Below are 23,433 nucleotides of genomic sequence, written 5' to 3'. Positions count from 1 at the left end.
CAAATTTACCTCTATCGAAATTGTTTGTTTTTTTACGTTGAAAACTAATTATATCTGAAGCCCTATTTTAACAGTAAAATATAACAATAGTATAGTCTACTCAAAATGCATTACAATCACTGGCTTAGGTTGCACATTAAAATACTTTGAATCACAACATCATAAGATGAAACAAATTATTTCTTCAATACCATCATAGTAGACTAGTACACATTTTAATAAAGCACTGTGAATTTACTTTATAACATAAGCCTACTCATTTTTTAGATTGCGTGATGCCGCGGTAACAAATTGGTGCGACCAGATCATGGGCTGGTGCCAGCAACTGAAAAACTGTAGCACCAGTACCAACTGGGCAAAATGTTAGTCTGGAGCCCTGCTACAAGGGGAATGTCCTCTGTATGGAAAAGTTGTAATGTTGTGAGAAGAATGTTTACGCGGCCAAATGCAGGGTACTGTGCACAACTCGCTATTCAGATAGGATGACATTTTTGAATTGATTTATTTGTATTCATTATCATTTGTTTTAGAATTATTATTGTATATCATTATTATTGTAGGCCTATTTATTAATCCAAATCAATTCTTTAAATATGAAAAATGTGTTGTTTCATTCCGTTGAGACTTTTGTTGGCTATATTGAGCTTGATCTGTCTTTTTAATTGTGTGCTCCGTATTTAGTTTAAGATGGGTTATAAGTAGGCCGTTGTAAAATAAATATCATTAGCCTATTGCGGTCATTTGTTGGGTATGGTAGGCACAATCCTTTCTTGGTAATTGCTGCAATATAGCCTGTCCAAAACTTTTGAGAAGGCTTAAACCAGTTCACAAGCGTTTTGTTCATTCTCTTGAGCCGCCTTCTCTTGCCAAATTTAGTTACAACTGTAATGTTGTGTTTGCCGCAATGAAACATGCTGCTTGTATTTTCCCTATAAACAATATCTTGACTTACACTATACAGTGCATTCAGAAAGTATTCAGACCCCTTGACCTTTTCCACATTTTGTTACGTTACAGCCTTACTCTAAAATGCACTAAATTGTTTTTTCCCCCCTCATCAATCTACACACAATATATCACAGTGACAAGAAAAAACAGGTTTAGACATTTTGGCTAATTTAGAAATAAAATAAAAAAACTGAAATAGTCACATTTACATAAGTATTCATAACTTTACTCAGTAGTTTGTTGAAGCACCTTTGGCAGCGATTACAGCCCCGAGTCTTCTTTGGTATGTTGCTACAAGCTTGGCACACCTGTATTTGGGGAGTTTCTCCCATTCTTCTCTGCGGATCCTCTCAAGCTCTGTCAGATTGGATGGGGAGCATCTCTGCACAGCTATTTTCAGGTCTCTCGAGGAATGTTAGATCGGGTTCAAGAATGTAATTCCGGGCTCAGGCTGGGCCACTCATGGACGGCAGGTAGCCTAGTGGTTAGAGCATTGGGCCAGTAACCGAAAGGTTGCTGGATCGAATCCCCGAGCTGACAAGGTAAAAATCTGTCGTTCTGCCCCTGAACAACCCACTGTTCTTCAGTAGGCCGTCATTGTAAATAAGAATTTGTTAACTAACTTGCCTCGTTAAAAAAAAAAAAAAAGTATATATATATATATATATATATATATATATATATATATATAAAAAAGGACATTCAGAGACTTGTCTCGTAACCACCACTCCTGTGATGTCTTGGCTGTGTGCTTAGGGTCGTTGTCCTGTTGGAAGGTGAACCTTCGCCCCGGTCTGAGGTCAGAGCAGGTTTTCATCAAGGATCTCTGTTCATCTTTGCCTCAATCCTGACTAGTCTCCCAATCTCTGCCGCTGAAAAACATCCCCATATCATGATGCTGCCACCACCATGCTTCACCGCAGGGATGGTGTCAGGTTTCCTCCAGACGTGACGCTTGGCATTCAGGCCAAAGAGTTCGATATTGGTTTCATCAGACCAGAGAATCTTGTTTCTCATGATCTGAGAGTCCTTTAGGTGCCTTTTGGCAAACTCTAAGCAGGCTGTCATGTACCTTTTACTGAGGAGTAGCTTCCCTCTGACCACTCTACCCTGCTTTGTGTAGTGCTGCAGAGATGGTTGTCCTTCTGGAAAGTTCTCCCATCTATACAGAGGAACTCTGGACCTCTGTCAGAGTGGCCATCAGGTTCTTGGTCACCCCCCGACCAAGGCCCTTCTACCCCGATTGCTCAGTTTGGCCATGCGGCCAGCTCTAGGAAGAGTCTTGGTTGTTCTAAACTTCTTCCATTTAAGAATCTTGGGGACCTTCAATGCTGCAAAAATGTTTTGGTACCCTCCCCCAGATCTGTGCCTCGACACAATCCTGTCTCAGAGCTCAACGGACAATTTCATTCGAGCTCATGGCTTGGTTTTTGCTCTGACATGCACTGTCAACTGCGGGACCTTATATAGACAGGTGTGTGCCTTTCCAAATCATGTCCAATCAATTGAATTTACCACAGATGGACTCCAATCAAGTTGTAGAAACATCAAGGATGATTAACGGAAACAGGATGCACCTGAGCTCAATTTCTGGAACTAGAGTGGTGTAAAGCTCACCACTATTGGACTCTGGATCAGTGGAAACTGAGTCACTCTCTGGAGTGATAAATCACGCTTCACTATCTGGCAGTCTGACAGACGAATCTGGGTTTGGCAGATTCCAGGAGAAGGCTACCTGCCTGAATGCATAGTGCCAACTGTAATATTTGGTGGAGGAGGAATAATGGTCTGGGGCTGTTTTTCATGGTTCAGGCTAGAGGTCGACCGATTAAATCGGAATGGCCGATTTCAACTTTTCATAACAAATCGGTAATCGTCATTTTGTTTTTACACCGATTGTGGCCGATTAATAATTTTTTTTAGCTTTATTTAACTAGGCAAGTCAGTTAACTTCTCTAGGGTAGGGGGCAGTATTTTGACGTCCGGATGAAAGGCGTGCCCGTAGTAAACTGCCTGCTACTCAGGCTCAGAAGGTAGGATATGCATATTATTAGTAGATTTGGATAGAAAACACTGAAGTTTCTAAAACTGTTTGAATGATGTCTGTGAGTATAACAGAACTCATATGGCAGGCAAAAACCTGAGAAAAATCCAACCAGGAAGTGTGGAAATCTGAGGTTTGTAGTTTTTCAAGTGATTGCCTATACAGTATACAGTGACTTGAAGCACTTCCTAAGGCTTCCACTAGATGTCAACAGTCTTTAGAACGTTGTTTTATGCTTATACTGTGAATGGGGAGAGAATAAGAGGTCCTGGAAGTAGCTGACAGAGAAAATGACATGAGCTCAGTGGCGCGCACTTACGTGAGAGTTAGCTGTGTTCCTTTTCTTTTTTGAAGACAAAGGAATCGTCCGGTTGAAATATTATGGAAGATTTATGATAAAAAACATCCTAAAGATTGATTCTATACATCGTTTGACATGTTTCTACAAACTGTAGTATAACTTTTTTGACTTTTCGTCTGGACTTAGTAAGCGCGTGCCTTACATTTGGAGTAGTGGACTAAACGCGCAAACAAAATGGAGGTATTTGGACATAAAGATTAACTTTATCGGACAAAAAACATTTATTCTGGAACTGGGATTCCTGGGAGTGCATTCCGATGAAGATCACCAAAGGTAAGTGAATATTTATAATGTAATTTTTGTCATTTCTGTTGACTCCAAAATGGCGGGTATCTGTATGGCTTGTTTTGATATCTGAGCGCTGTACTCAGATTATTGCAAAATTTGCTTTTGCCGTAAAGCCTTTTTGAAATCGGACAATGTGGTTGGATTAACGAGAAGTGTATCTTTAAAATGGGATATAATAGTTGTATGTTTGAGAAATTTGAATTATGAGATTTTTGTTGGTTTGAATTTGCCGCCCTGCAATTTGCTGGCTGTTGAATAGTGTCCCGCGGTGGGACGCGTCCCACATACCCCAGAGAGGTTAAGAACACATTCTTATTTTCAATGACGGCCTAGGAACGGTGGGTTAACTGCCTAGTTCAGGGGCAGAACGACAGATTTTTACCTTGTCAGCTCGGGGATTCGATCTTGCAACCTTCCGGTTACTAGTCCAATGCTCTAACCACCTGCCTTACATTGCACTCCACCTGGAGCCTGCATGGCAGGCTGACTACCTGTTATGCGAGTGCAGCAAGAAGCCAACGTAAGTTGCTAGCTAGCATTAAACTTATCTTATAAAAAAACAATCAACCTTTACATAATCACTAGTTAACTACACATGGTTGATGATATTACTAGTTTATCTAGCGTGTCCTGCGTTGCATATAATCGATGCGGGTGCCTGTTAATTTCTCATCGAATCACAATCCTATTTCTCCAAACGGGTGATGATTCAACAAGCGCATTCGCGAAAAAAGCACTGTCGCTGCACCAATGTGTACCTAACCATAAACATCAATATCTTTCTTTAAAATCAATACACAAGTATATATTTTTAAACTTGCATATTTAGTTAATATTGCCTGCTAACATGACTTTCTTTTAACTAGGGAAATTGTGTCACTTCTCTTGCGTTCCGTGCAAGCAGTCAGGGTATATGCAGCAGTTTGGACTGCCTGGCTTGTTGCGAACTGTGTGAAGACCATTTATTCCTAACAAAGACCGTCATTAATTTGCCAGAATTGTACATAATTATGACATAACATTGAAGGTTGTACAATGTAACAGCAATATTTACACTTAGGGATGCCACTCGTTAGATAAAATACGGAACGGTTCCGTATTTCACTGAAAGAATAAACATTTTGTTTACGAAATTATAGTTTCCGGATTTGACCATATTAATGACCTTAGGCTCGTATTTCTGTGTGTTGTTATAATTAAGTCTATGATTTGATATTTGATAGAGCAGTCTGACTGAGCGGTGGTAGGCAGCAGCAGGCTAGTAAGCATTCTTTCAAACAGCACTTTCGTGTGTTTGCCAGCAGCTCTTCGTTGTGCTTCAAGCATTGAGCTGTTTAACTCCCGAGATAAGGCTGGTGTAACCGATGTGAAAAGCGGGATGCGCGCTAATAGTGTTTCAATCGGTGACGGTACTCGCTGAGACCTTGAAGTAGTTGTTCCCCTTGCTCTGCAAGGGCCGAGGCATTTGTGGAGCAATGGATAACGATGCTTCGAGGGTGGCTGTTTTCGATGTGTTCCTGGTTCGAGCCCAGGTAGGGGCGAGGAGAGGGACGGAAGCTATACTGTTACACTGGCAATACTAAAGTGCCTATAAGAACATCCAATAGTCAAAGGTATATGAAATACAAAATGGTATAGAGAGAAATAGTCCTATAATTCCTATAATAACTACAACCTAAAACTTCTAACCTGGGAATATTGAAGACTCATGTTAAAAGGAACCACCACCATATGTTCTCATGTTCTGAGCAAGGAACTTAAACGTTAGCTTTTTTTACATGGCACATATTGCACTTTTACTTTCTTCTCCAACACTTAGTTTTTGCATTATTTAAACCAAATTGAACATGTTTCATTATTTATTTGAGGCTAAATTGATTTTATTAATGTATTATATTAAGTTAAAATAAGTGTTCATTCAGTATTGTGGTAATTGACATTATTACAAATAAATAAATACATTTTAAAAACAAAATCGGCAGATTAATCAGTATGGCTTTTTTTTGGTCCTCCAATAATCGGTACCGGCATTGAAAAATCATAATCGGTCGGCCTCTAGTTCAGGCTAGTGCCCCTTAGTTCCAGTGAAGGGAAATCTTTATGCTACAGCATACAATGACATTCTAGACGATTCTGTGCTTACAACTTTGTGGCAACATATTGCACAAAGAGAGGTCCATACAGAAATGGTTTGTCGAGATTGGTGTGGAAGAACTTGATTGGCCTGCATAGAGCCCTGACCTCAACCTCATCGAACACCTTTGGGATGAATTGGAACGCCTACTGCAAGCCAGGCCTAATCGCCCAACATCAGTGCCCGACTTCACTAAAGCTCTTGTGGTTGAATGGATGCAAGTCCCCGCAGCAATGTGTGAACATCTAGTGGAAAGCCTTCCCAGAAGAGTGGAGGCTGTTATAGCAGGAAAGGGGGAGCAACTCCATATGAATGCCCATGATTTTGGAATGAGATGTTCAACGAGCAGGTGTCCACATACTTTTGGTCAAGTAGCGTGCTTTTGATATTACCCTAATAAAGTTTTAAAACTTTTGTGAAGGTTTGGTGTGATGTGGCTATTAGCCTATTATACTGCAGGCCTATGATATGAAGGCAGTGGGCTCCAACTGACTTCGACAGTTGAACTTGAGGTGAGGAAGAATGTTTTTAGGCCTACCAGGCCTACCTACCCAAACACTTCCTGTTTCCGGTCACAACTTGCAGACTTGTTTACGCTGCTGTGCGTTTTTGTTGCCGATCTTACTTTGATACCTGACGGTTTTTTACTTTTTCATTACCGTATATTTTTACTTTTTTCCCTCACTCAACTTTTTTCCTCACTCAACTTTTTTCATTCATCCCCGGAGGTTTTATCTGGACATGGTTCGTCAGGACTTCAAACAGCCGAAGCTAAGTAACATTAACATGATGCCTTCTAATTGCAGTCGTTGTACTTATAATATACAGGAGAACGATCGCCTTACGGCAAGGATAGCTGTGCTGCAAGCCCAGCTTCAGACGCGATCGTTAGGCAAGGGTAATTTCAGTGTAGGAAAGGATGAAACAGCGTCTGTGCCACCAGTAAGTACAGATAGTAACGTTAGTATAAACCCCCTCGCACGGTCCCCGCAGCCGGACATCTTTCTCATGGCTTCTGGAGGGAAACGCTGTAGGAATGCTCAACCGGTGTCGCTTATTCAGCCGACAGAAACTTTCAACCGGTTCTCCCCATTAAGCGAGTCGGAGTCGGAGGCCGAGACTTCTCTGGTCTCTACTCCTCCCGTTGTGGGGTCTGAGACGCCGACGGCTCCCACCATTAGCTCTGACAAATTGAAAACCCTAGTCATTGGCGACTCCATTACCCGCAGTATTAGACTTAAAACTAATCATCCAGGGATCATACACTGTTTACCAGGGGGCAGGGCTACCGACGTTAAGGCTAATCTAAAGACGGTGCTGGCCAAAGCTAAAACTGGCGAGTGTAGAGAGTATAGAGATATTGTTATCCACGTCGGCACCAACGATGTTAGGATGAAACAGTCAGAGGTCACCAAGCGCAACATAGCTTCAGCGTGTAAATCAGCTAGAAAGATGTGTCGGCATCGATTAATTGTCTCTGGCCCCCTCCCAGTTAGGGGGAGTGATGAGCTCTACAGCAGAGTCTCACAACTCAATCGCTGGTTGAAAACTGTTTTCTGCCCCTCCCAAAAGATAGAATTTGTAGATAATTGGCCCTCTTTCTGGGACTCACCCACAAACAGGACCAAGCCTGGCCTGTTGAGGAGTGACGGACTCCATCCTAGCTGGAGGGGTGCTCTCATCTTATCTACGAACATAGACAGGGCTCTAACTCCTCTAGCTCCACAATGAAATAGGGTGCAGGCCAGGCAGCAGGCTGTTAGCCAGCCTGCCAGCTTAGTGGAGTCTGCCACTAGCACAGTCAGTGTAGTCAGCTCAGCTTCCCCCATTGAGACCGTGTCTGTGCCTCGATCTAGGTTGGGCAAAATTAAAAATGGCGGTGTTCGCTTTAGCAATCTCACTAGTATAAAGACCTCCTCCATTCCTGCCATTATTGAAAGAGATTGTGATACCTCACATCTCAAAATTGGGTTACTTAATGTTAGATCCCTCACTTCCAAGGCAGTTATAGTCAATGAACTAATCACTGATAATAATCTTGATGTGATTGGCCTGACTGAAACATGGCTTAAGCCTGATGAATTTACTGTGTTAAATGAGGCCTCACCCCCAGGTTACATTAGTGACCATACCCCCGTGCATCCGGCAAAGGCGGAGGTGTTGCTAACATTTACGATAGCAAATTTCAATTTACAAAAAAAAAACAACAATGACGTTTTCGTCTTTTGAGCTTCTAGTCATGAAATCTATGCAGCCTACTCACTCACTTTTTATAGCTACTGTTTATAGGCCTCCTGGGCCATATGCAGTGTTCCTCACTGAGTTCCCTGAATTCCTATCGGATCTTGTAGTCATAGCAGATAATATTCTAATTTTTGGTGACTTTAACATTCACATGGAAAAGTCCACAGACCCACTCCAAAAGGCTTTCGGAGCCATCATCGACTCAGTGGGTTTTGTCCAACATGTCTCTGGACCTACTCACTGCCACAGTCATACTCTGGACCTAGTTTTGTCCCATGGAATAAATGTTGTGGATCTAAATGTTTTTCCTCATAATCCTGGACTATCGGACCACCATTTTATTACGTTTGCAATTGCAACAAATAATCTGCTCAGACCCCAACCAAGGAGCATTAAAAGTCGTGCTATAAATTCTCAGACAACCCAAAGATTCCTTGATGCCCTTCCAGACTGCCTCTGCCTACCCAAGGACGTCAGAGGACAAAAATCAGTTAACCACCTAACCGAGGAACTCAATTTAACCTTGCGCAATACCCTAGATGCAGTTGCACCCCTAAAAACTAAAAACATCTGTCATAAGAAACTAGCTCCCTGGTATACAGAAAATACACGAGCTCTGAAGCAAGCTTCCAGAAAATTGGAACGGAAATGGCGCCACACCAAACTGGAAGTCTTCCGACTAGCTTGGAAAGACAGTACCGTGCAGTATCGAAGAGCCCTTACTGCTGCTCGATCATCCTATTTTTCCAACTTAATTGAGGAAAATAAGAACAATCCGAAATTTCTTTTTGATACTGTCGCAAAGCTAACTAAAAAGCAGCCTTCGCAAATGGAGGATGGCTTTCACTTCAGCAGTAATAAATTTATGAACTTCTTTGAGGAAAAGATCATGATCATTAGAAAGCAAATTACAGACTCCTCTTTAAATCTGGGTATTCCTCCAAAGCTCCATTGTCCTGAGTCTGCACAACTCTGCCAGGACCTAGGATCAAGGGAGATACTAAAGTGTTTTAGTACTATATCTCTTGACGCAATGATGAAAATAATCATGGCCTCCAAACCCTCAAGCTGCATACTGGACCCTATTCCAACTAAACTACTGAAAGAGCTGCTTCCTGTGCTTGGCCCTCCTATGTTGAACATAATAAACGGCTCTCTATCCACCGGATGTGTACCAAGCTCACTAAAAGTGGCAGTAATAAAGCCTCTCTTGAAAAAGCCGAATCTTGATCCAGAAATTATAAAAAACTATCGGCCTATATCGAATCTTCCATTCCTCTCCAAAATTTTAGAAAAAGCTGTTGCACAGCAACTGACTGCCTTCCTGAAGACAAACAATGTATACGAAACGCTTCAGTCTGGTTTTAGACCCCATCATAGCACTGAGACTGCACTTGTGAAGGTGGTAAATGACCTTTTAATGACGTCAGACCGAGGCTCTGCATCTGTCCTCGTGCTCCTAGATCTTAGTGCCGCTTTTGATACCATCGATCACCACATTCTTTTGGAGAGATTGGAAACCCAAATTGGTCTACATGGACAAGTTCTGGCCTGGTTTAGATCTTATCTGTCGGAAAGATATCAGTTTGTCTCTGTGAATGGTTTGTCCTCTGACAAATCAATTGTAAATTTCGGTGTTCCTCAAGGTTCCGTTTTAGGACCACTATTGTTTTCACTATATATTTTACCTCTTGGGGATGTCATTCGAAAACATAATGTTAAATTTCACTGCTATGCAGACGACACACAGCTGTACATTTCAATGAAACATGGTGAAGCCCCAAAATTGCCCTCGCTAGAAGCCTGTGTTTCAGACATAAAGAAGTGGATGGCTGCAAACTTTCTACTTTTAAACTCGGACAAAACAGAGATGCTTGTTCTAGGTCCCAAGAAACAAAGAGATCTTCTGTTGAATCTGACAATTAATCTGGATGGTTGTACAGTCGTCTCAAATAAAACTGTGAAGGACCTCGGCGTTACTCTGGACCCTGATCTCTTTTGAAGAACATATCAAGACTGTTTCAAGGATAGCTTTTTTCCATCTACGTAACATTGCAAAAATCAGAAATTTTCTGTCCAAAAATGACGCAGAAAAATTAATCCATGCTTTTGTTACTTCTAGGCTGGACTACTGCAATGCTCTACTTTCCGGCTACCCGGATAAAGCACTAAATAAACTTCAGTTAGTGCTAAATACGGCTGCTAGAATCCTGACTAGAACCAAAAAATTTGATCATATTACTCCAGTGTTAGCCTCCCTACACTGGCTTCCTGTTAAGGCAAGGGCTGATTTCAAGGTTTTACTGCTAACCTACAAAGCATTACATGGGCTTGCTCCTACCTATCTTTCCGATTTGGTCCTGCCGTACATACCTACACGTACGCTACGGTCACAAGACGCAGGCCTCCTAATTGTCCCTAGAATTTCTAAGCAAACGGCTGGAGGTAGGGCTTTCTCCTATAGAGCTCCATTTTTATGGAATGGTCTGCCTACCAATGTGAGAGACGCAGACTCAGTCTCAACCTTTAAGTCTTTACTGAAGACTTATCTCTTCAGTAGGTCCTATGATTAAGTATAGTCTGGCCCAGGAGTGTGAAGGTGAACGGAAAGGCTGGAGCAACGAACCGCCCTTGCTGTCTCTGCCTTGCCGGTTCCCCTCTTTCCACTGGGATTCTCTGCCTCTAACCCTTTTACAGAGGCTGAGTCACTGGCCTACTGGTGTTCTTCCATGCCGTCCATGGGAGGGGTGCGTCACTTGAGTGGGTTGAGTCACTGACGTGGTCTTCCTGTCTGGGTTGGCGCCCCCCCTTGGGTTGTGCCATGGCGGAGATCGTTGTGGGCTATACTCGGCCTTGTCTTAGGACGGTAAGTTGGTGGTTGGAGACATCCCTCTAGTGGTGTGGGGGCTGTGCTTTGGCAAAGTGGGTGGGGTTATATCCTGCCTGTTTGGCCCTGTCCGGGGTATCATCGGATGGGGCCACAGTGTCTTCTGATCCCTCCTGTCTCAGCCTCCAGTATTTATGCTGCAGTAGTTTATGTGTCGGGGGCTAGGGTCAGTCTGTTACATCTGGAGTATTTCTCTTGTCTTATCCGGTGTCCTGTGTGTATTTAAATATGCTCTCTCTAATTCTCTCTTTCTCTCTTTCTGTCTTTCTCTCGGAGGACCTGAGCCCTAGGACCATGCCTCAGGACTACCTGGTATGATGACTCCTTGCTGTCCCCAGTCCACCTGGCCGTGCTGCTGCTCCAGTTTCAACTGTTCTGCCTGCGGCTATGGAACCCTGACCTGTTCACCGGACGTGCTTGTTGCACCCTCGACAACTACTATGATTATTATTATTTGACCATGCTGGTCATTTATGAACATTTTAACATTTTAACATTTTGACCATGTTCTGTTATAATATCCACCCTGCACAGCCAGAAGAGGACTGGCCACCCCTCATAGCCTGGTTCCTCTCTAGGTTTCTTCCTAGGTTTTTGGCCTTTCTAGGGAGTTTTTCCTAGGGAGTTTTTCCTAGCCACCGTGCTTCTTTCACATGCTTTGCTTGCTGTTTGGGGTTTTAGGCTGGGTTTCTGTACAGCACTTTGAGAATATCAGCTGATGTACGAAGGGCTATATAAAAATAAATTTGATTTGATTTGATTTGATTTGATTTGAAAAATTTGATAACAATATAATGCTTATCTTTATAAAATATATTCTAATTGAAAATGAATGAATTTGCCTCCTTCTGTACACCTATATCTGTATAGCAGAGACAGTAGCCTATGTGACAAGTATAAAGAAATGCATGTCGGTGTCGTAGCATGCCACCGGCATATCTCCATCTCTCTCGCTCTCTCTCTGGGGCTAGGCCTAAACTTCTATTCCTCTATATATTTTTAATATGAATATAATACAGTGGATGCCTAAGCCAATAGGCCTAAGCATGCAAAGCCCTGATGCATTTAGTGCTCACATTTCATAGCAGCTGAACCGTGAAGTGGACAACTATTGTTTTAGGAAAGTAAAAACCAATAAAATAGGCTATACATTTTTGCATATTCTACAAATCGAAACAAGGAAGTGTTTTTGTAATTAGTTTTAAGGACACGAAAACGTGGTTCATTTGGCCAATATCCCTCGTTTATTGATGGCCTTGGCTGCGTTGGTGGACACCGGATGGCCTAATGGGTTACGCAACCAATGCATATGGATGACCAGTAAACTTCTCAAATGTCCGATAAATTGAAATCTTCCCGGTCACTAGTGTGGCGCCGAAAACTCTGACACAAACACTCTCACACATTTAGCTACAGGTGAGGGGGAGGAAGGGAGAAGAAACATGGAGAGAGCCTATAGAACAGAGAAGCACCTATAGATCCGGTAGAGGACAATGAAAGGCAGACCGTGGGGGTAAGGACGACGCCGGATTGGCGCACATTCAACAAATCTGATCAAACAGAGTGGATAATTATCAAATCCGTCATGATTGATGTATTGTAACAGGCCCACAATGTGGTTACTAAAGTCTGACTTGGATATACTTGCCGATTTTCCTGCATAACATTTAGAAGTTGTTCCTTTTCAAGTTTACAAGTGACTGCTAAACGCCCACTCCCGTTCGTATAAGCTGGTGGCATAGCTTGCCTACAGAAATCAGTGGTGGTAGTCAAAGTCGTTTCTAACTGTAATGAAGTTGATTGGTGACGATGACATGAACATATTTTGGGGTTGAAATCCATACAAGCATTATACTACGATTTTTACCATAACATACTGCCTACAGAACAGGAGAGAGCCTATAAAACAGGGGAGAGACAGAAAGAGAGAAATAGATAAGCTGTAAAGAGGAATGAAAGAGGACATGGTAGAAATAGAGAGAATAAAGAAGGCGAGAGAGAGAATAAGGGGAACAAATATGGTGATTATGAGGGATAGAGAAGAAAGAGAGAAGGATGCTAAGAGACATTTCTTGCAGCAAAAGGGAACTCCAAAGCATTGACTCAGTTGCCAAGCAACAGAACACAAGATGAAACGCACTTCAGTGTGTGTGTGCTGGTTTGTTTCACACACACACACACACACACACACACACACACACACACACACACACACACACACACACACACACACACACACACACACACACACACACACACGAGTAGTGTAGTCCAGCAGGGTTCATAGCACTAACCCTCCTCTCCTCTCTAACAGTGTCTAATACAAGAGCTACTAATAGCCTGTTCAACCCTCCTCCCCTTCCCCTCTCCTCTCCATCTATCCTCCCATGTACTTTTCTGTTCCCTCCCTCCCCTTTAACCCCACCTTCTCTCCAGCGCTGAAGCTCAATACTCTCCAGTGATTTCTTCTCATCCTTTCCTCAGCTGCTTTAGGCAGCTCTCTACTTAGCCCACAGTCATCAGTCTTCACCACAACATTACGCAGCTGCTGACACTAAACACTGATAGAATTAGTAATGAAAGACAGTAAGGTAAGTGTGTATGTGTGTGTCCTACCGGTGCCAGAGGGAGTAGAGGTGACTCCGTGACATGGCAGACTGCCGTTCCTCAGTAGGGAAGGAGACTTCTGGATCCCAACACTAACACCAACACCCAGCAGACCTCCTCTCTCTCCTACTCTCTCTCCTCCACCGGACCGGCCTGGCAGAGCGCTGGTAGAGGAGGGGGACGGCGAGGCGGATGAGGTGGAGCAGAGAGAAGAGGAGGGGAGAGGTAGCGGTGCTGTGTGGTGCTCAGGTCCATCTGTAGCCTTGCCGTCCGGAACACTGAAGCAGGGTCCGTATCGGTTCCTCCAGTTTCCTCTCTTCTTCTTCACCCCTTCTTCTCCTCCTTCCCCCATACTTGGCCCAGAGGAGGAGCCAGCAGAGGAAGAGGAGGATGATGAGGGGCGTTTGTAGCCGGCTGTGGAAGCAACGTTCCCCGTCGGCTCGCTGTGAGAGTTCTCGTACAGTTTACCGCCAGCTACGCCACCAGGAAGTGACATCATTGATCCGAAGGTGCTGAGCGAAGCCATGCCCTCCGAGGCCGTGACCTCACTGGGCTTCACTAGGCAACGGCTAAACGAGGGCGAAGAAAAGGAGTCCCCACCTCCGGAGCGTAGCGACGGATCAGAGAAGCCCAGGAAGTCAGATGTGGGAGGAGTCAAGGTGGAAGACGTCTTATTGGACAGCAGGAGAGCTGGGAGAGAGAGAGGAGAAGCTGTTTGGAGACGAAACACACACAAGCTAGGTTTCCAGCCAATTGGCGACAGATTTACATGCGAATATTCTAAAATATGCACATTTTCCTACCGTTGGTGTTTCCAAACAGAATCAATGCGTGATGACAGTTATTTTTCGCTTAAGTTTTCATGTTCCAAATAAACATAGAAAAGTTCAATGTGTTTGCATCGCATTTTCAACTCTATCGATAGTTTTGTCACAAAAACTGTTCAGTTAAATAGCAAATGTGCCTACTACTGTGACACGTGCGATCTAATTAACAACAGTTTGCAGATCCAGTGTGGGTAGGCTAGTGTACAAGATGACTATTTACAGATCAAACAGCAGTCAAGCATGGATCACCATGTTACCAGAATAAGACCCTCAATATTTATCAGAAAGGAGCACCACCGACACCGTGCACTTTCACCACCCTGTGAAGTTCATCATTTATTTCATCTGTAGCCTAATAAACTGCATGCTTTCCTGAGTCGTAGGAGGAGGACCACACACTATATCGTCGCATGACTCCAAGTTTACTTCCATATGATGGTTATTATATCAATATTTGTGCATAAAGGCGGTTCCACCATCATTTCTCACATTTATTTTACCCCCACAAGAAGACCCACAATGTTGAACAAACAAATTATCTGTCAGAATTTATAAAATGACACCGAAAATTCCTGTATCCATCACAGCTGAAGTTATTTTTTTGATACACAACTGTGGTTGGAAAGGTGGTTACACACACACTGAGATAAGATAGTTATTTTTTTGCTTTCTTCCCTCAGTCTCCTGGACTGTGACACTGTTTCCCCACTAGATGCCACTTACAACACGTCAGACCTCCAGACTTGACCCCTCGAGGCTGACACACACACGCGCGCGCGCGCGCTGCCACAGGGGGCTGAGTTCAAGGGACACTCATGGCGTCTGAGCGCTTTAGTGTGTGTGCGTGGCGAAGCACACAGATTACAGCAGCCAGGGTCTAGCCAGGGAGACTTATCTTGGCCACACGCTAACTAACTCTGGAACTCTGGACAACATCCAACAACTGTCAGACACAGGCACGCCACAAACATGCGGACGTAAACAGTGCATCAATCTCACCTTGATGAAAGGTTCCAGTGGAGGAGGCGGCAGTGGAGGAGGTTGCCGTAGTGACCACAGCAGAGGGGAGGGGCTTCCCAGGTGTGAGGGACTTGCGTCCGCGCTGAACACCAATCCCTTGGCTAATGCACTTCTTGCCCTGTTTGACCTCCGACCCCGGTTTGCCTTCTGACCCTGTGGGGGGGCTGTCCTTTAAACCCCCGGAGTGCACTGGCACTTCCTGGAAGTTGGCGGTGGTGAAACGGGCAGCGCTGTCATCCAATCGCTTTTGAGAGGAGGCGGGCATAGAGGAGACTCCCCCACCACTGCTGCTGTTGTAACTCTGAGAGAGGGATGAGGAGAGGACAGGAGAAGAGGAGAAGAGACGAGAGGAGGAAGGGGAGTATGAGAAGTCAGTCCTGCATAATGCCTAACAGAGCTAGTCAATGTTCATTTGACATTAAACCCACAGAGTGAGACGGAGAAACAGAGAAAGAAAGAGAGAGGGAGGAGAGAAGGAGTGAGCTCACCTTGTCTGAGGCAAGCATGAGAGTTGAAGCGAGGGAAGGGGAGAGCTCTAGAGTCTTCTTGTGTTTGGGTTTGTGTCTCTCCCTCTCTTTGTGTTTCTGAGGAGAGAGAGAAGGAATGGATGAGCGTTACGGAAGGACAAGCGGAGGATTAGACAGATGAGTGTCTGGGTTGCTCTGGTCCCAAACCTTTGGCACTGCTTCTGAAAGAGAAAATGAGAGCGAAAGAGAAGAGAAAGAGAAAACTGATCTTCAATTCACAGCCCCAGTCTGAGGTGAAAGGATAGTTATGCTGCAACGAATATAAGAAGAAAAAAAATAAAGTGCTTAAGACAGAAAAAAGAGATTAAAATCTACAGACATTTGGTTTTCTGTCTTCTTGGTGAGAGATTCTACCCAACCAGAGCCATGGTCTAAACACCTTAGAACTCAATTTACACCCTTAGCTACACACACCCTCACTCCTCTCACCCCACAGAGCCACACCACTGGCAGGTGTGAAAATATGCAGTGATCCTGTGAGACAACATGAGACTTAACATGCTACCGACAGACAGCACCATGACAACCATCGACCCTGGCCCCAGCATCCCTCTATCTTTCCCCCTTTTCTCTCCACCAACCCTCTCTCTACCTCAATCCCTCTGTTGTCCTCCTGTCTTTTTCTTCCCTGTAGCTCCCAGGGTGTGTCAAGGCTGGTAGGTCATTGTAGCTAACTATACATGTGTGTGTTTTTAACAGGGTAGGTTCCCGGGGATTCCCTTGTTGTTTCTCATTAACATTCCAGCGGTAGGTGTTGATGGACAGAGTTAGGCTGAGAGGGTCAAATGTCCAAACACACACACACACACACACACACACACACACACACACACACACACACACATCCACTTTTTCACTTTGCACACTTGGAGACTCCCTCCTTATCAGAGCTGGAGACACTGAGGAAAAAAGGGAGGGAGGGAAGAGGAAAACAGGGTAAATAATCCACCCCATCCTGGCAGGAATTCCCTTGGGCAGATTCCTGCAGGCCCTCTGACCAGCCGGTGTGTGTGTGTGTGTTTCTTGCAGACTGTATGAGCGGCCTGTGGAAGGAGAGGCTTTTAGCCCCTTGTTATTTGGCTGCAGGGTTTGGAAATAGGTAGGCGCGCGCACACACAGACACACACATACAGATCTGAGCCTTCTGACCCCTGACCCTGGAATGTGTAGGGGGTAGGAGGGAGGGGGATGGGTCCTCTTGCTAATGCAAATCAGGCTGTGTGACAAAATCCAGGGCAAGGAAGGGAACTAGACAAATGTGTTAACTCTGATTTTTTCCACACGCACACACACCATCAATGCTTCATTGAAAGTATCACCCCAAAAAAACTGAGTTACAGGTTAACGCATGAGTCATATTCCAGTTGACTGACCATGTAATACAGGAGAATGCTCAAGACACTCACATACTACATGGTAACGTGACAATGTTAGCTAAAAACTCAAGATCTTGAAAATATAAAGTTCAGAAAATCTAATTGGCTTTTGCAGAACAATAAAAAAACGACCTACAACTGAAATACAAAAAAAGCAGGCAATGGACTACAGCCACACTATCCAATCAGAAAAACACAATCAGGGGAAGCGACAAGGAGTGGGTCAATCGGGTGAGGGAAACAGACTGATGGAGTGGGTGACTTCCCCTAATGTCATAAAAGAAGAGGTTACATGGCCAGAGACCATGGTCCTGTTCATACACCTTAAAAAGGTGAGCTCAGAAACATGACATCAAAGATAGTGGAGCAACATCCTGCTTACAGCCATTAACAACTAAATTCTTATCGACCGAGACTCATATTTATTGGCTCTACTCATTGCGGGCCCTCCCTCACTTGAGGTGATACCCAACAGAGTCATTCTCTGCAGTTTAAATGTTTATTGTTGATTTTTGGAAGCAGGAACTCCCCATACCGTAAACAAAAATGTCATATGCCTGGGTCTACCTTTAACCATGCACTTTCCTTTTTCCCTTCCTATATGTAATCACTGATCTAATATGGTTGGATAGGTGATTACACCTACAATGTCATGTCAGATCAGTGGTAACTAAGGAAGGAAGGATGCATGTGTAAGGTATTAGAACAGGCCCATTGCCAGAATAGAGAATCGATGACGCTGGACAGAAAACCATACGCACTCTCACACAGTAGTGGCGTAGTCGGCTGAGTGTATGTCACTAACAGGACCGTGACTGATTAACTCTGACTGGTTTATAAAGTGTTGGTTTGAGACCGAGATCCCTGGTGTCTCACATGATCATTCTAAGGACCTAGGACAAGGGTGTCAAACAAATTTTTTCCCCAGAGGGCCGCATGTACATTATATATATTTCTTCACTGTTAATATGAAAACAAAACGTGCTCTATCCATCACTTTGTAATGTTTGATGCTCCCTGACTGTCTAGCTTTTTCTTCGATGACTGTTAGCAAGTTGGATAGAGGAGACTATAAATGTAGGTCCATTATAATTTCTACACAGTTTCAAATTGGATTTTGGCATTTCAATGTTGATCGAGCTCTTTTTTCCCTGGGGGAAAAATAAATACACTGAACATCTAAAACTTTTCACCGGTAGTGTGTGTGTGTACACACACACACACACACACACACACACACACACACACACATCAAAAGAAAGAACACACCTACTCATTCATGGGTTTTTCTTTATTTTTACTATTTTCTACATTGTAGAATAATAGTGAAGACATCACAACTATGAAATAACACATATGGAATCATGTAGTAACCAAAAAAGTGTTAAACAAATTAAAATATATTTTATATCTTAGATTCCTCAAATAGCCACTCTGACTTGATGGCAGCTTTGCACAGTCTTGGCATTCTCTCAACCAGCTTCACCTGGAATGCTTTTCCAACAGTCTTGAAGGAGTTCCCACATGTGCCGAGCACTTGTTGGCTGCTTTTCCTTCACTCTGCGGTCCAACTCATCCCAAACCACCTTAATTGGGTTGAGGTCAGGTGATTGTGGAGGCCAGGTCATCTGATGCAGCACTCCATCACTCTCCTTGGTCAAATAGCCCTTCCACAGCCTGGGGTGTGTTTTGGGTCATTGTCCTGTTGAAAAACAAATGATAGTCCCACAAAGCCAAAACCAAATGGGATGGCATATCGCTGCAGAATGCTGTGGTAGCCATGTGGGGTAAGTGTGCATTGAAGTCTAAATAAAATCAGACTGTCACCAGAAAAGCACCCCCACATAATCACACCTCCTCCTCCATGCTTCACGGTGGGAACAACACAAAGCCACGGAGGTTGGAACCAGAAATCTCAAATATGGACTCCTCAGACCAAAGGACAGATTTCCACCGGTCTAATGTCCATTGCTCATGTTTCTTGGCCCAAGCAAGTCTCTTCAAAATTGGTGTCCTTTAGTAGTGGTTTCTTTGCAGTAATTCGACCATGAAGGTCTGATTCACGCAGTCTCCTCTGAACAGTTGATGTTGACAAGTGTCTGTTACTTGAACTCTGAGAAGCATTTATTTGAGCTGCAATTTCTGAGGCTGGTAACTAATGAACTCATCCTCTGCAGTAGAGGTAACTCTAGGTCTTCCTTTCCTGTGGCGGTCCTCATGAGAGCCAGTTTCATCATAGCGCTTCATGGTTTTTGCGACTGCACTTGAAGAAACTTTCAAAGTTCTTGACATTTTCTGGATTCACTGACCTTCATGTCTTAAAGTAATGATGGACTGTCGCTTCTCTTTGCGTATTTGAGGTGTTCTTGCTATAATATGGATTTGGTATTTTACCAAATAGCGCCATCTTCTGTATACCACCCCTACCTTGTCACAACACAACTGATTGGCTCAAATGCATTAAGGAAAGAAATTCCACAAATTAACTTTTAACAAGGAATACCTGTTAATTGAAATGCAATCCAGGTGACTATCTCATGAAGCTGGTTGACAGAAGGCCAAGAGTGTACAAAGCAGTCATCAAGGCAAAGGTGTGGCTACTTTGAAGAATCTCAAAAATAAAATATATTTTGATTTGTTTAACACTTTTTTGGTTACTACATGGTAGTTTTTCTATATACCAAATCTGGAGTCAACCTGACTTATTTATTTTTTAATTTAACCACTAGGCTACCTGCTGCGCCATGAGAAGAATATCTTTCAAGTATTTTTAGCTAGCATATGTCCTAACGTGCATCTGTTAGGTATATTTGAGTGACCAATTTTTTAAAATCAAAACCATTAGACTGATGTAGAGTCTGAGGTATGGTTCATGAGAAGATGATTGCAGATAATTTTGAGCAATAGTGTTACATATTCAAACAGTGAGTTGTTAATAGTTTTCTTTTTTTGATATCAATACTAAATTCCGTGTGGTTCATTTTAAGGACGTCCATGATAGCTATGACAAGTTTCAAGTTGATAGGCCACTATGGAGTGGTTTAAATGGACACAACTTTTCTATTTTTTTGCCATCTTTTGACCAATCACTTAGCTTTTCTCAAACTAAGTTAAGACATGTACCATGGGCCTACATACTGGTGTCATTTGGTCCTAGTGTTCATGAGAATGTATTTTAGCTTCGCTGTGAACCCCTAAATATGTTTGACATCCCTGACTTAAGACATAAACTCACTCAAGCCAACTAAAGCCAACTAAATTAGCTAGAGCATTTCTATCCTTAGCTGTGTCTCTGTGCTGTGTGTAGTTCCCTCTGTCTACAATGTGTGTGTGTGTGTGTGTGTGTGTGTGTGTGTGTGTGTGTGTGTGTGTGTGTGTGTGTGTGTGTGTGTGTGTGTGTGTGTGTGTGTGTGTGTGTTCAGAGAGGGCGTATGGTTGCTGTGTCCGTCACAGTCACGAGGAAATAGAGATACTAGATGTTGGGGCCACCTTACCTTGTCTTGGTGGTCAAGGAGTTTATCCGAACACTGAGAGGAAGAGTCACTAAGGCTCTGAGCCCTACTACCTCGGGCCCTGCTCCTTCGCTAAAAGGTAGAGAGGAACTTCACGTTACTAGAGTAGACCCAAGCTATATAAATACATGAAAGCTAAAAAAAAAAAGAAATACTCAAAAGTAGACGGACAGAAGACCTAAGTTAAATAAAGACCAAATTAATAAACTAGATTTACCACCAATCTATTCAATGAAAACAAACGTTGAGCTAGACCCAATCTTGTCTACTGTAAGAAAACATGAATCGAGCCTCCCGAGTGGCGCAGCTGTCTAAAGCACGGCATCGCAGTGCTGGAGGAGTCACTACAGATACGGATCCGATCCCGGGCTGTGTCGCAGCCGGCCGCTACCGGGAGACCCATGAGGCGGCGCACAATTGGCCCTGTGTTTTCTGGGTTGGGGGAGGGTTTGGCCGGCTGGGATGTCCATGTCCCATCGCTCTCTAGCGACTCCTTGTGGGGGCCGGGCGCATGCACGCTGACTTCGGTCGCCAGCTGTATGGCGTTTCCTCTGACACATTGGTGTGGCTGGCTTCCGGGTTAAGCGGGCAGTGTGTCAAGAAGCAGTGCGGCTTGGCGGGGTCGTGTTTCGGGGGACGCATGGCTCTCGACCTTCGCCTCTCCCGAGTCCTTACAGGAGTTGCAGCGATGGGACAAGATTGTAACTACCAACTGGAGATCACGAAAATGGGGAGAATAATGGGTAAAAAGTACCAAAAAAGTTTTTTAAAAAACAAATAAAAACGCCAACATTATTTTTGACCACAAAGAGTATTAATTTCAAAACATCAAAATGTCATTAGTCCCAACAAGAAGACAAATCCTGTAAATGTCACTCATCAACCCATGTGGCGTCTTGTGAAATCCCTTCTAATAACATTGGTTTGTCTGTCCTTTAGTCCTCATGCGTTTCTCATCTCCTCTATTCTGTACCAGCCTAATTACATCAGACCATACAAAGCCATTCCACAGGTTCAATAGAACTACAAGCATTTATTTTAGTGCGTGTGTGTGCTGAGCAATTACTGCTTTTTGAGGATGGTTCGGGTTCCGGTTCAGTTATTAAAAAATAAATTGAGGTTTTCGATTTAGTGTAGTTGTTTTTTTTATATTAAATGCATTATGAAATAATGACATTAAAATGATTTGAGCTTTTCAATGGAAATTCCAAAGCAAAAAATGGTCAACATTCAATTGACAAAACATTGAAAACATTCCATTGTCTCTGTCTGGTCCACATTGGGTAGACATCAATAGAAAAAGAGGAAATTACAATGAAATAATAAATATTTCAGTTGTGTATACTACTTAGCTTTTATTTGATGACTATTATTTTTCATTCCTTAAATGCATCATCTCATCTCTGCTCAGGCAGTAGCAGCCAGACAACCAACCATCATACGTCATCTCTGTGTCCCCTTATGGTACGGTCTTTGACCAATTTAGCTAGGCAAGTAGCTAGCTGGCTATAACTAGTAGCTGCCTAAGTAAGCTGAAGAGCTGTCTGACAAAATCATTTTACCAGTTCTTTAAAGTACATAAGGCATACTTTCAAGACTGCTTATTACCAACTACTACAACTATCAATCAAGCAGAACTACCTCTATCCCTCTTGTCGTTGTGTTTATTCCTCTCCCATGCAGTCTGTGTGTAGGCTATGCGTCTCTGTCCAAGCCGGGAAAGAACAGGCGCAATGGATTATGGTCATTGTAGTTAATTACCATGTTTCTCCTCTGAACTAGGTAGAATATTTGCCTAATGAAAAATACAACTCCCTTCAGCCCAGCATCCCACAAAGTTCTTGATTTCATTTCTCATGTGAATTTGATTTCTCAATACATAATTGTGCGTTGAATTCACCCGCCCCAAAAAACGGAATGGAAATCAAGTAATTGAACCGACGTCGGTCAATTAGTTGTTTAATAACCCGGGGGGGAAAAGTGTGTGTATATTTCCCCCCTGACGGATGGTAGGGGTGGAGCACAAAATCTGCAACACAGCAGGGGCTCTAGCTCCAAAGAGCTCTGAGTGAGTGAAAGAGGTAAAGAGAGAGGGAGAAAGTGTATGTAAGTGAAAGCATTTATATGGTGTCTGTGTGGAATGGTGTGTACTTATGTGAATTGGAAAGCATCTCTTTGCCCACTTGTAACCCTAACCCCAGTACCCCTCACCCTCTCCTAGCCCCCAAATTCTAACCCAGCATGGGTTTAGCACACAGAGAGCAGGGGGTGGAGGGGACAAAAGGCCTGGGAGGCAATGCTGATTAGATGGGGGTTGATGGGAGAGGGAGACAGTGGGCTGGAGGGGAGAGAGAAGTGCTGGAGAGGGGGAAAGAGAGGAGAGGGGTGAAAAAGGAGAAAGGGAATGGGTTGATGGTTGGAGGGAGAGAGAAAGGGGCTAGAGGAGGTTGAGACGAATGGATGGCTCCAATTTCAGCAGTTGCAATTGGCAGAGGAGAAGAATGTCAAGTCATTTAAGAAAGGAAAGGTATTCCCCAGTGTGTGTGTGTCCATGGCGTGGAGTGCCAGTGTGTGTGTGTGTCCATGGCGTGGAGTGCCAGTGTGTGTAGGGGAAGTGCAGGCCTTCAAAAAGCTTACAGTTTTTGTTCTGACAGACAG

At 43.6% G+C, this 23,433-nt stretch overlaps 1 protein-coding gene across 4 annotated transcripts in view; it reads right to left on the bottom strand.

The window, feature by feature from the left end:
- mllt10 (MLLT10 histone lysine methyltransferase DOT1L cofactor) overlaps nucleotides 1-23,433 on the bottom strand; it is a 76,582-nt gene that overhangs the window by 29,377 nt on the left and 23,772 nt on the right. For 3 of the 4 annotated variants that reach the window (XM_014157127.2, XM_045702037.1, XM_045702035.1), the window contains 4 exons: nucleotides 20,758-20,847; nucleotides 15,849-15,944; nucleotides 15,340-15,661; nucleotides 13,523-14,203 (listed from right to left, as the gene is read on the bottom strand). In XM_014157127.2, the coding sequence (XP_014012602.1) occupies nucleotides 13,523-14,203; nucleotides 15,340-15,661; nucleotides 15,849-15,944; nucleotides 20,758-20,847 (1,189 nt within the window). The remainder of the gene's footprint in view (nucleotides 1-13,522; nucleotides 14,204-15,339; nucleotides 15,662-15,848; nucleotides 15,945-20,757; nucleotides 20,848-23,433) is intronic. The other variant, XM_045702036.1, reaches the window with a different exon arrangement.

Source organism: Salmo salar, chromosome ssa19 (genome assembly GCF_905237065.1).
Source record: "Salmo salar chromosome ssa19, Ssal_v3.1, whole genome shotgun sequence".
NCBI lineage: Eukaryota > Metazoa > Chordata > Actinopteri > Salmoniformes > Salmonidae > Salmo > Salmo salar.
The sequence above is the reverse complement of the archived record's forward strand: the minus strand, read 5'-3'. Positions and strand labels throughout refer to the sequence as shown.